General features: G+C 42.8%; 1 protein-coding gene across 7 annotated transcripts in view; it reads right to left on the bottom strand.

The window, feature by feature from the left end:
* The window catches only part of Mtmr6 (myotubularin related protein 6), a 43,147-nt gene that overhangs the window by 25,713 nt on the left and 3,233 nt on the right, over window positions 1-14,201 (bottom strand). For 4 of the 7 annotated variants that reach the window (XM_042284961.2, XM_042284959.2, XM_076545129.1 and 1 more), the window contains exons 2-3: window positions 6,692-6,808; window positions 1,662-1,824 (exon numbers count right to left, since the gene is read on the bottom strand). In XM_042284961.2, the coding sequence (XP_042140895.2) occupies window positions 1,662-1,824; window positions 6,692-6,808 (280 nt within the window). Of the gene's footprint in view, window positions 1-1,661; window positions 1,825-5,740; window positions 5,770-6,691; window positions 6,809-14,201 lie in introns of all 7 variants that reach the window. The other 3 variants (XM_076545130.1, XM_076545133.1, XM_076545131.1) reach the window with 1 other exon arrangement.

The raw sequence follows: 14,201 nt of genomic DNA, 5'->3' as shown, positions 1-14,201 counted from the left end.
CATACCTGAATTTAATATTTTCTAAGTTCCATAAAACAAATGACTATAACTAAAGGCATATGTATAGACTCAAGATTTAAGTCATAGCAAAAGGTACCTTAAAGGTTAAACCTTCTATTGCATGCTTTTCCTTTTTCTTGAATGTAAAATTTTTAAAACAAAAATAGACACTTCTTACTCATCTTTTTCTCCAAATGCAGTGCAAACAAAATACCATAACAAAAAACTAGAAATGGCCAGGTGTAGTCCAAGCCTAAAACCAGAGCATTCACAAGACCAAGGCAGGACTCCAAGTTTGAGACCAGACTAGGCAACACAGTGAGAACAAATCTAAGAAAGAAAGAGAGATCAAACAATAACTAACAAAACAGAGATGGCAGAGAGAGCAGAAAACTGCATTACACATTGTTTTTAAGTTACTTTAATGTGCATGGGTGTTTTGGCTGCATTTATGTATAGGTAACACTTGTTACTGGTACCTGTTCAGGCCAGAAGAGGGCATTGGGTCCTATGAGACTGGAATAATACGTTGTGAACTATTATGTGAGTGCTGGGAATCAAACCAGGTCCTCTGGAAGAGCAGACAGTGCTCTTAACCACTGAATCATCTTCTCCAGCCCCAGAATTACCCATTCTTATAGGTCAGTATAGACCCAAATCAACCAGGACATTAGCTCATAACCGTCTTTGCTATATACCTTGGTTCAGTCTAGGACAATGGAATGTATTAGGTTCCACGTGCTCCTAGGTCATTCATGTGGACTTCCATCTAAACTGCTCAACTGAAATCCATGCTACCAAGTAATCCAAGTCATGCTGGGGACAGAAGCCTTCAGAGACCCAGGCCTGGGTAGTTGTTAGATTCATTTTTAGGGCTTCTATCCCTCCCAACCCTCCATCTACTAAGACAGGATTTACCCTTGTCTCTGGTGCATCTACCACTCTAGCCACTGCTGCTAGAGGACCATGACCTTCTGTGACTTTCCATTTAGTATTACCTCTTTCATTAACAGAGAAAACCCACATTAAAAAAAAAAAAAAAAAAAAAGCGAGGTGCTAAGGAGGTAGGTTGATCAGTAAGGTGCTTTTATGAAAACAAAAAGACCTGAGTTCAATTCCCAACATCCAAGTAAAAGACCATGTGTGATAGCACATGGTTGTAATCCCAGTGCTGGGGAGATGGAGGCAGGTGGTTCCCTGGGGTCTGCAGCCAGACAGCCTCCTCTAACCCGGCAAGTCCTGGGTCCCAAATGACTGTCTCAAACAACCAAGTGGATGGCTTCTAAGTAAAGGCACTGGACCCTGGCCTCCATCCACACATGCACATATGTGACAGCTCATCTGCATACACACGAACACATACACAATGTGCTACTTGCCTATCAATTAAGTTTTAAGTGCTAATATAACCTAAGGTAACTTCAGGCTGTACTATGAGTCTCTCCTTACACAGTTCCTTCTTACACTACTCTTACAGTTCAAAGAAGTAGTTTCATTATTTTTAAACCACTGTGCAGGAGTTCTAGACCACTGAGGGGTTAAGGGGTTGACAGCACATACAACCTAACTATAAGGTAAAGACAAAATAATAACAACACTTTAAAGCCTGCTGGAAAACCCATCTTAATCAAGTATGTGAGTTTTGCTCTCTAAGAACATACCTTGTTTTGACAGCTGCAGTAGAGAGTTATAAATATCATGGCAATCTCTTTCCCTGGGAACGATGAAATGCACGATTCTGAAGTTCTTGCACTGAATCACAAGTGGGCACCCAGAAGTGGTCAGAGCAAGTTTCTCCACAGAAGCAATATGGTGGTGTAGTATCTACAGCATAAACAAACACCCACGTCACCAACACACAAAGCACTGATATACGTTCTTCTCCAGAGTACATAAATGTCAATGCTTCAATAAAGTCTCAAATGTTATGTGCTATCATACTTCACACATTTTAACGACTGGATGCCTGAGCCAAGAAGATGTTGTCATTTTTGTTAGTTTTTTCCATGTCATTATATGCTGGCTGAATGAGGGGCTGGGGTCATAGTTCAGCAGCAGAACATCTGCCTAGCGTGCACAAAGTCCCAGTTTCCATCCCAAGTGCTACAAAAATTTTAATTAATGTTTACTAAGTGTATGAATAAAGACGTCTCACTATAGAGTATGGCTTGATGGCATTTTGAAAACATAAGATTATCATCCCCATTGCTATTGATACTTTGTTTGCTACTAAGAATTCTTACTCTTTCTCAATACCATTTCTAGGCACTTAAAATATTTAAAGAAAACATTTCTGGAGAATAGCTTTCAGGTTCCTGAATAATTAAAAAGTCAATCACAGAAGAGATCCAGAAGTCCTAAATCAACCTTAAAATGAGTCATAAGCTGCAGCAACAAACTCCATCCTGCTTAGTAGGGTTTTTTTTTTTTAATCTGTTTTCAGTTGAAAAGTGAAGGATGGATGACTATATGTGTGCTATATAATTATGATTATATTATGTTAATAATTATATTAACTGTACATATTAAACCTAAGGCTGACATGCAAGATTAAACACATATAAGTAATCGAGAAAAGCCTGGAAAAGTCTTAATGAGATAATGCGTCCATGGAAACTGCACAAATGGTTCCCACACAGACAGAGCTCATACTTGGGGGATTAACTCCACTAACATGTGCACATATGGGGGGCCTAGTGCCCAGTTGCTCACAACCATCTAACAGTGCTATCTCACAGGGAACAGGGGCAATAACCTATAAGACACATGAATTAGAGATGACACTGTGTCATTAGGACCCCATTAAGACCCCAAACCATTTTCAGGAGAGTGACAAAAGAGTCTGACATCATGTGAGTGTAAAAGAATGTCTATCTGTACAGTGAGAAAGAGGCCCAAGGTCAGAAAGGCCGTTTCTAGAACCACAATGCTCCCACTACACAGACTCCAGGAGAGACCAACGGGATGCACTGCTAAGACCACAGGAAAGACGCGAGGAGAGGGGAGCACAGGCATCTCTTCGCTGACCCTCAGTCTGCAAGCACCTTACCTTACCTGCTGCGTTCATACAACAACAAAGGCCAACTCTACAAGAGACAACAAGAGCCTGCGTACTCTGAGCTGTACCCTGGGGTGTGTGATTCCCTGCCTTGGGAGGCAGAGACAAGCTTTCCTCTTGGTTCTACTGCTCAGAAAGTAAGAACAGCTAGGACTTACTGAGCTGCTACTTTAACAGATGCTTTGCCTATTTTCTCCTATTTAATATTCACAAGAGTGCTCCGTGATGAAAGACACTACGCCCTTTTCATAGAGGTCTTAAACAGAAACACTGGGTCTGCCATTCCCTTCCCTTCTCTCCTTGCAATAATCCATCTTCACCAAGATACCGGAAATGTCAGGAACCTGCATTCACTGCCTTCCATTCAAATAGGTATTTCCAAACGTCCCAATATCCCAACACTCAACACCATGGAAAGCTGTCAGGGTTACCTGGGTAAACTTCTCCCTGCTAAAAGAAAAGGATGCGGAATAAAGGCCACCCCATTCCCCAGCCCTGGGATGTCTTTTGGCATTTTCAGTCTGACAGTAACCTAGTCACAGTAGGAAGCACCTGAACGAGTCACCCAGCCTGCGAGCGGCAGGGCCAGCCTTTGAGGCAACACTGCACCACTGCACTGCCTAATGAGCTCCCTTTATTACTCTGCCCAGACACTGTCTGCATCACCACATCCCTGGGCTCCAACTTCTGCACCTATGAAGTGGGGATCCCAAAGCCTGAAATCATCAGGGCTGTAAGAAACATGACCAAGGCACTCCCTCTGGAGTATGCCATCCCCTTTCCTACATAGCATGTAATTTGCATTTTACTTATTCATCATCTGGTTCTCCCAACAAGAGCATATCTCCATGAGAACTCAAGTTTTATGCTAAGATTGGCTATTATTTCCAAAACACCTAGAATAGTGATATGAAAACATAACAGGTATTCAGTAAATATCTGCTAAAGGAATGAGAGAATAAGAGAAGAAAAGGCATCAGGTAGTCATGACAACCTTGAACAAGCTGAGAGGATCAGCAATTTTGGATATCAACGCATATAAAAAGCTACTGTTAAGAAAGAAGTGAGGCCGGGCAGTGGTGGCGCACGCCTTTAATCCCAGCACTTGGGAGGCAGAGGCAGGCGGATCTCTGTGAGTTCGAGGCCAGCCTGGGCTACAGAGTGAGTTTCAGGAAAGGCGCAAAGCTACACTGAGAAACCCTGTCTCGAAAAACCAAAAATCAAAACAAAACAAAACAAAAATAAATAAATAAGTGAGGCAGGTAAAGTGTAGTCGATATGTGAAAAGAGCAGGACCGACAGCTGGACAGCAGCCCCCACAGACACAGAAGCTTTTCCTCAGGAGAGAGCTGGGTCTAGTGACAAAGGGAATGAAGCAGTCAGCACGTGGTACCAAATAAGCAGGATGTCACACCATACCCCATAGTCTCTCCCAGATGGACAGTAAGACTTGAAATCTTCAGAAGAAGAAACCACAGAAGCAGCAGCTTCCCTACACTCACACACAGGGAGGCTTCCTAAGTGTACTATAGAGGAACAAAACCACAGAAGAAAAAACTGAAAAGTCTATGTTAAAAATGCAAACTTTATTTAAAGACACGCACACAAAAGACTAGCTATAAATGGGAAAAGCCAATGACGACACACACTCTCATAAAGCATCAAAACGCCGAACTCAGAAATCAGAAGACAGGGCTGGGGATGGAACTCTGGGGAATGGGCTGGGGATGGAACTCTGGGGAATGTTTGCCTTGCACAGTCAAAACCCTTCTCTAGCACAAAGAATTAAAATCATTTTAAAAGTCAATAAATAGAAATAAAAAGGATAGGTAATCTAATAGAAAACTTAAGAGCCAAAACATCTGCAGGGATGACATCTCTGGACTCAGCAAGTTGACATGGCAGTTGCTCCTCTGAATTAGATAGCCAGGGCTCTTTAAGATGACAATGTCAGTGTTGCTGAGGACACAGGAAAACCTAACACTCCACTGAGAGGAATCATCTGAAACAGTCATTATGAAGGAACAATATGAAAGTTTAAACGTGCATTTCTACAAGACCTAGCGATGTCTTCTCATTTCCAGGAAAATGTCTAAGAGAAACCCCAGCACGTACATAGAAAGAAATGATACACACAAGATTTTGCGGAGTTGACCCTTCAACATCACAGGTCTGGGGGCATCAACAAGTAAAAAACCCAAGCTTAACTTTGGCTCCCCCCACTTCACCGCTAGTAATCTGACTACACGTACTTCCAGTAATATAGCCATTAACATATTTTATGTTACACATTAGACACAGTGAAAATACATGAGGTCCCTGGGCCATCACTTTTTACTGCACTATGCAATTTCTGGGAGAAATAAGCACCATCTGCTCATGATTTGATGGTCACAATCAGCCCACAGCATTTGAAGCAGATTCTTGCCATGGTTGATCTTGCCGCACTGGTAAGAGAAGTGGCTACAAAATCACTTCACTAATACACTACTATGCAGTATGGTGACTCCAAATGGCACCCTCTACACCTTGTGTCTGTATGTGTAAAGTTGGATAAATCTGTGTAACAGATTTTCATTTATAACGGTAAATGAAAAAAAAAAAAGACCATATGTTTAATGCATCCATGACATATTTAACTTTTTCTTAATTTATGAACTATTCCTATACTACATGACTTACCTGTAAGGGTTTTTTGTTCAAATTGTAATCTAAAAGACAAACAAACAGGAGAAGAAAGAAGAGCTGGAGAAATGGTTTAGACGTTAAGAGCACCTACTGCTCCTGCTGAGAACCTGAGTTTAGTTCCCAGCACCCACGGCAAGGAACTCACAACCTCCTGTAACTCCAGTTCCTAATGCCCTTTTCTGTACTCTATGGGCACCTGAATTCATACATGCACAGAACCCTACATAGAAATACACACATACACATAAGAATAAATCTTAAAACCAAAAAAGAAAAACTCAGCATATGTGTGGACCTACACAGTTCAAACCTAACATGTTGTTGAAGCATCCACTGAATTCTATCTGCATATGCACACTTTAAAATGTACTTAAAAGTATGCCTGCAATGCATATTTGGACACGGACACACACACACACACACACACACACACACACACACACACACACACCATATTTATATAAGTATACTGCAATGTTTAAAGTTACAAAAAAGAAACCTAATTGTAATTTGACATTAAAATGTTATGGTATACTATACAATCCATATGGTTGTTAACATGCACAAACATTACCTAGACTTTTAAAAAACTAAAGGAACAAAAAGGCATTTTCTAAGTTTTTACACAGGTTTAAAAGGTCTATAATTCCCTATTACAAATGATATTAATGACCCATAGAAGGGAGCAGAAGTCACTTGAAAACAGAAAAAAATTGATTGATCTGTGAGCAGTTACACATGCCTATAATCCTAGCTCTCCAGAAGATGACAGACAGCAAGTTCAAGGCCAGCCTGGGCTGCATTGCAAGACCCTATTCAAAATAAAAAAAAAAAAAAAAAAAAAAAAAAAAAACTAATAAAAAAACTGGGTTGAGATGAATAACCAGTGACTAAACAATCAGTCCATTGTTGTTGCTACAGAAGATAGCCCTGCTATGGTCTTACCCAGGTTTCTTTCTGCTGAGCGTCAATAAATAATAGATGTGTGGCCGTAAGATATAGTGTTCCCGTCAGTGACTTGTTGTTGGTACTAAACCGGTCAAGTAACTTTACTTGTTCAACCTAAGAAAGAAAAAGATGTTATTTTGCAATTCAAATGTAGTTATTTTCACTTCTAAATGTTGCTGTAATAAACACTGACCAAATGCAACACATAGGGAGGAATAGGTTTATTTGGCTTATACTTCCAGGTCAAAGGCCATCACTGAGGAAAGTCAGGGCAGAAACCTGAAGCAGAAACCACGGAGGAAGGCTGCTCAGTTGCTCACAGGCTCAGGTTTAGCTGGGGCTTGCTTACACAGCTCAATACCACCTGCACAAGGAATGGTGCTGCCCACAGAGTGCTGGGCCCCCTACATCAAATAACAATCAAGACTCACAGACGCGTCCACAGACCAGTCTAACGCAGGCAATCCTCAGCTGAGGCTCTTCCTCTCAGAGGACCCTGCACTGTGTTCGGTGGGTAATTGAGGCTAACCAGGACAGTAGCTGAAGGACTCTAGTGGGCCTGAACATGGCAAACATGGCTCTGGCAGGCCTTGCCCTTCCCCGTTCCCTCTGCCTTGCTAAACCAGTAGATTACATTCCTAAAGCCAGCCACCAAGTCTAGTCCCTTATTTGGGCACTTCCTCCTCCTGAGGCTGACTACCAAGGTCAAATTATCAAAGTACTGAAGTCCAGCAATCAAAAGCCCCCTTTGGCTACCTTAATTAACATGCCCAATTAAAAATTAACTAACTCATACTAACACAGAGTTTCCCCCTTTATCTTGATAAACTGCCATTTGCCTATGGGTCCTGTCTCCTCTCTATTCAGACAGTCCTTTGTCCCTCCAGGACAAATATCCCTACCTCCTTTCCCTTGTTCCCTTCTCCTTCTCCCTAGTCCTACATCTCCTGTCTTTGTCTCTTACCCCCTGCCCTCTGACCTCTGAGGCAAATAAATCTCCTTTGTGCTGAGAACTTGGTCTTGGGGTGTCTGTGCCAACTTTGAGGTCCTTTCAGGTATTTTTCTAATCCCAGGAACCACATTCATCATTATGGTGTTTCCCTTTTTTGTCCCAAAGAAGATGCTTAATATTCAGGGTAAAATTTCATCTATCTCTTGGAGGAACACAAGTAGTTACAAGCAACACGGATATTGTTTAGATGCCAATGTAACCTAGGGAAGACTGTAAGAAACACCAACCCTCATGTACTAGTACAGTATGTGTGAGCAAAGTACTTTTCACATCTAAGAGCCCACTTTACTGGATGTCCTGCCAAAGAGAGCACCTAGTCTGTTGTGCAGCAGCTTCCTCCAAGATTGAAACATCCCCATTCTTCTTAATCAGGAAGGTAAAGAAGTCAAAAGAGCTTCAGGAAATCCCTGAAACCAACCAGGTTCACTAGATGCCCCCTTTCCATATAATAAAGCCGCTGAGTCATTCTCAGACAAGCCAAGCTGCAAAGAAGACTCTGAGACCACACCCTCCTACTGGAAGTAGAAACTAGAAACCAGCTGAGCTGCTTTGAAAAGGTTTAGATCAACCAAACCACTTAGAAGGGACGCTCTCAGCTGGGCAGTGGTAGCACATGCCTTTAATCCCAGCACTGGGAGGCAGAAACAGGTGAATCTCTATGAGCTCGAGGCCAACCTGGTCTACAGAGCATCTACAGAGCAAGTTCCAGGACAGCCAAGGCCACACACTTTGGTCTGTTGTGGGCTCCCTATCTGAGGTGAGTAGAGGTATGTGTAGTGTCTCCCCGAAAGAAGTTTTGTCACAGAACACTATCCAATTTTATCTTAAGTGGAAAATCAAGTAATCATATAAAGTTCTAGAAGTACACGACTGGGGAAATTAAATTAGGAAACTACTGTTTGCAAGCTCCAGCTTATACTCTATATTCCCCTCACCGCTACACCAAACATGGCTGCTGTGCAGCCAGCTCTGGCTCTTGCTCTCCTACAAAGCTCTCTTCCACTCAGTCCAGTGACCAGCTTTCTCCTAGACTCACTGATGCCCCACCTCCAAAGGTAACTCTTACTTAGAAAGCCAACTTGTTACTTATGTCACCTTGTCTCTTTGCTGAGCTCCCTGACACAAACTGTCCTAAGTTGCATTGGCCTCCTAAAGTGTCCAGGATGCTAATGATGTCCACATTACAGAAGTATAGCAGTATTCGTGTCTATTAATACTGGTGTACACACACACACACACACACACACACACACACACACCTACCACAAGAGTGCAGAGCGGGACTGGGACTAGTCAGAGGAGACTATAGCTTTAAAATCTGACGTCAATCATCTTATAGGATAAACGTAAAATCGGTGCTACCAACATAACTTTTAATGTACAGCTCTACCATAGGAGGTTGTAGACGATTCTTTACATTGTATAGAACTTCAAACCAGAGAGCTTACCATGAGATCATTAATTCTATACTTTCATGACATATTTACTTACCTCTTATCAGCTGAAGAACAAAAACTCCCCTTATGAAATGATTAATTAATAGTCACCACTTAAAAGGCCACCCTTTTTCCCTCTCTATAATTTACTTCCACAGAGGATTCTCACTTACAATATCACAGTTCAAATAAGTTAAAACTTAAATGTAATTAAAAATATTTAATACAAGACTTTATTTGCATGGTAAAGACAATAAATTAAGTATGGATACCTCCCATTGGAAACTCAAGAGGTATGGTCTACCACAACTCAGGTCTGACAATGGATTTGCCATATAACAAGTGATCATTTTACATTGACTGTCAAGAACATAGGAAAGCCAGGTGTGGTGGTGCATTGGAGAGGCTGGGGAAGGAAGAATGGGGGACGGAGGACCGCGTGGGGATGGGGGGTGGGGGACGGAGGACTGTGTGGGGGTGAGGTAGGGGTGATGGTGGTAGGGAAAGCTTTCTGTTCCATGAAGATTTCTCTTTAAAGTCAACATCTCCTTCATTGTCTAGGGCCTTGTCTTCCTCAAGTAAAATATGGCTTCATTTTCTCACACTGAAAACTAAAACTTCAATTTATATGCCTTTAAAAACAAACAGAACCAAGAATTGTCCATTCCTCTCCAAGTGTCGTCAAGACTTAGCTGAAAAGGGACAAAGCCAACAACAGAGCCCAGACCCTGACCAGCTCTCTCTTACCTTATTTCCTTTAATAAGAGCAGTAGTGAACATGTGTGGAGTTAAGGGTTATGGAAAAGTATCAACACCACTAGAGAGAGAGAGAGATCAATGACTTAGAATACTTCAAAGAGCTCCTGGGAGAAAATAAAAAAGGGTTTTAAAGGGTGTGGCTATGAACAAACAGGAAGTCTGTTTTAAAAGGAAGTCCAAGCAAAGCTAAAGACAAATGCTTCTCTAACTCCAGCCTTAAACTGTGACTTTTTCCTTTCCCATATAGTACCATTTTACTTGCAAAGCTTGTCTGTAAGGGAGACAATCTCACAGTTTTCATTCCGGTTTTAACTTCTGGTCCCTCAGAGCTCTGCATTCCCAGTCTGACTAACACATCCTATGTTGTGCTGGTCTCCTGCAGTGCCCGAGGCAGGGGAGTGCGCACTGAGCCTGGCCTTATGCTGTCTGCACTTAAACATCTTAAGAGCCATGACTTGATTTCCCCACCCCCTTACAAACACAACCCTAACTCTGCATTTCACACGTGACTTACGTTATGCCATCCACATGGAGTTGCCAGCACTGGGCATCATCCTCCTGCCTTCCTTCCTGACTCATCCACTCACCCCCCTCAAGCTCCGCCTTCCACCTCTGTTAGAGGACAACAGAGCTAAGATCAAAGCCTGTTCCAGTGTCTGTCTCTCCCACTAAAAACTGGTCCGTACCTCAGGGCAGTCACGGGCTCCTGTTTTCTTTCTGAGTCCCGCCAGATGATAGAATAGTGTTTGAGACAACGGATGTTTAGTGACCTCAGATGAACTGTCACGGAGAACTTACTCCTCATAAGGAAAATGATCACAATACAGCAGTGAGCCCTTGCTGAAATCATTCAAGGGATTTATAAAATGGGATTCTTCTTTGTCTTATTATTGTTATCTCCCCCTGCTGCCTTTACTGTTTACAGCAGCTGACCAGGAAACATTTATTCAGTAATCCATGCATGCGCCATAAATTAAAAACAAGTAGAAAAACTACTAGAAAACAGTTACTGTTGACCTTGCTCTACCATCTGTCCATCCATCCATCCACCCATTTACTTTGCTAATACAATTCTTACTGGTAATTTCAGTTCTGTCCCCAGTTCATTACCCAATCAGGGAAAAATCCCCCTTCTTAGTGTGGTCTAGAATTCTCTACAAGGTTTTCTCAGAGCACTATAAAGAACTATAGGTTCTTATGGGTCTACAGACATTCTGTGAAAACTAGCTGTGGAAAAGGAAGAGAACAGTATGATGATGTGCATGCGGCACACGGTAAGCTGGTAAGTGAGGGCATTGACTCTTTGGTGCTCTGTCCTCAGGTGCTAGGACATCTGGCAGCATAAATAATCAGCAAAGCAATTACGAACTTTTTGTTTTGTTTTGTTTTTCGAGACAGGGTTTCTCTGTGTAGTTTTGCGCCTTTCCTGGGACTCACTTGGTAGCCCAGGCTGGCCTTGAACTCACAGAGATCTGCCTGCCTCTGCCTCCCGAGTGCTGGGATTAAAGACGTGCGCCACCACCGCCCGGCAATTACGGACTTCTTAAAAGGGGAAAAGAGTATTCTCGATCATAAATCCAGTGGGAACTTTTCAGTTCTATCTCACTTTGCTCTTCTACACTGTTGAGCACAGAACTTCCTATCTCAGAGTAAAAGCAAAGATTTATAAAGGTGGCTAACGGCTCCATGGGTGAAGGCACTTGTTGCCACGCCTGATGACCTGAGTTCAATTCCCAGGACTCATGGTAGAAGAGACACCTCCTGTAAGTTGTCCTCTGACCTGTACACGCACACTGCAGCGCTCATGTCACACACACACACACACACACACACACACACACACACACACACACTTTAAAAAGTTAAAAAGATTTTTACAGTGGCCTTCAAACATCTGCAATAACTTGCCCTCCGCCAATTTTAATATTTTATAGAAACCTCCTTCACCCGCTCTGCTGTTTTTTTCTCACTAGTTCTTAGCGACAAGGCTGGCCAAGGGGAATGTTTTTGCCTCTGTTGCCTACCCCTCCCCCCACTTCCGATTTGTGTTGTCCCTCCAACAGCACCCTGTAATCTCCAGAGTCCCTGCTGGCTTCACTGCTCTCCCAGCATTGACTACCATCTGACGACAGTGTAGCCCCGATCCATCAACTCTGCTTACGGTTGTCTTTCCTGATTTGGAATACCCTTTCTCAGCAGTTTTCAGCTGTCTAGTTCACTGCCGTCTGCCTTGTTTCCTACTATGTAGAACAGTGCCTGGCCAGAGCAGAAGACAGCGGGGCACAATGGGCACAGAGAAGGGAATTAGGGCAAGGAGGGTCCTCTCTGCCCCTCCGCCTCACAGCTCTTCCACCTCAGCACCTTGACCTCTGTATGCACCTTTCTGCAGGTTCCTGGGCTCCAACATCCCTTCTCTTTTCTACGGAGTCTCAAAGTATCCTCTTACTCTCAATGATTACCTAGAATCTGCTTCTCTCCCTCAACCTTTCCCCTAGCTCAACAGCCTCACAATGAACTGATCACTATACAAAACCTTCCCGCCTAGTTGCCCTCATATCCCTCCACTCCTACCCACACAGCCCTGCCTCCACACTCTAACCCATTCACTAGGTAACTCTTCACTAGATAACTATTCTGCTAGGCGGGAGAGTGTGGCAGTGAGAGGGAGGCTTCGTATCAGAAAGCCCTGGATCTCAGAATCCAGCTCCTATTAGCAACCAGTGAGGCAATAATTAATTCTCTGTCTGCCGAGACAGGTGAGTTAATCTTGACAAACTGCAGGTTTCTCACCTGTGACATGGGACAAAATGGTGTCCTGCTCGGGGCAAGTATTCAAGTATGTCTCAAAATCTAAGGCCTCAGGGGCTGAAGAATTGGCTCGGTGGTTAAGGCACTTGTTCCCTCTACAGAGAACCTAGGGTTTGGTTCCCAGCGTTCACACGATGGCCCACACTCATCCCTAACTCCGGTTCCAGGGCATGACCTGTGTGGGCACCAAGGCATGCATGCGGAACATATACATCCACGCAGGCAAAGCACTCATACACATAAAACTAAATCTCTAAACACAAAACTGGGGGCTAGAGAGATGGGTCACTGGTTAAGAGCATTTGTTGTTCTTATAGATGACCCAGGGTCAGTACCCAGCACCCACATGGCATTTCACAACCATCAGTAACTCCAGGTCCAGAGAATCCAACCCTCTTCTGGCCTCCTTAGGCACCAAACACACATATACATGCAGGCAAAACACTCACACATAAAACAAATAAATCTACTGAAAACTAAAACTAAAAAACAAAACAAAAAAGCAAACCCTTAAAGTCTCAAGGCTAGGAGACAGCTCAGTGGTAAGAACACTAGTTCTGCAAACACGAGCACCTAAGTTTGAATCCCCAGCACACATGTGAAAAGCTGGGCAGTCCCATGTGCCTGTGCCGCCCCCCCCCCCCCCCGCCCCCCGATTGGGGGAGGGAAGACAGGAGACCTAAGAAGCTCGGCCAGCCTGTCTGGAAGGCTGAGCATCTGGTTCAGTGAGACATGGTGTCAAGGCAAACGTGATAAAAATAGGATGACATACCTAACAGTGAATTTTGGAGCCAGAAAGTTATCTAATTAGTACTCAGCCAAAAAAACGAATCTCTAATAGCAGACCACAAAGCAAACAGTAGTCCTAAATGATACCAAAACAAGAACATAAAACTTATGATATTATTACTTATGATAAATTTGAAGAACCTTTTAGTTATAATTTTCTAAACGAACACCAATTTAACAATTTTATTGAAACTATTCATGCTGGGAAAAGCACACATAGCTTTTGAAGTTAAGACATTAGTTTAAATTCTAACTGCCACCACATGTGGTTAACCTGGCAGGTTGTTCAAACTCACCAATGTCTTCCTTGTCTATAAATGGAGATTCTAAAACCACTGCTGGGAATAATTTCAAATCAGTGATTGTCCTAGATCCATTTCTGTGACTGTGATAAAATACTCTGACATAAAGCAAGGATTTATTCGGCTTAAAACGCCAGGTCACAACCCACCCACGATTGTGGGGAAAATCACAGCAGCAGAGGCTTGAGAGTCAAGAGCAGGAGAAAATAAATGCATGAATGTGTCCCCTTACTTCCTCTACTTTTATACATTCAGGACCCAGACCCCCAAAAATGCTGCTGCCCACATCAGGCTGGACCTTCCTACCCCAGTGAAAAAAATGGTTAAGAGCATTTGTTCTTAAAATGTTTCTTAAAAACATTAAGAAATTAATTTTAAAAATCAATTAGAAAAAAAAAAAC

Source organism: Peromyscus maniculatus, chromosome 9 (genome assembly GCF_049852395.1).
Source record: "Peromyscus maniculatus bairdii isolate BWxNUB_F1_BW_parent chromosome 9, HU_Pman_BW_mat_3.1, whole genome shotgun sequence".
Classification (NCBI taxonomy): domain Eukaryota; kingdom Metazoa; phylum Chordata; class Mammalia; order Rodentia; family Cricetidae; genus Peromyscus; species Peromyscus maniculatus.
Note: the sequence above shows the minus strand (reverse complement) of the source record. Positions and strands in the feature narration are given on the sequence as shown.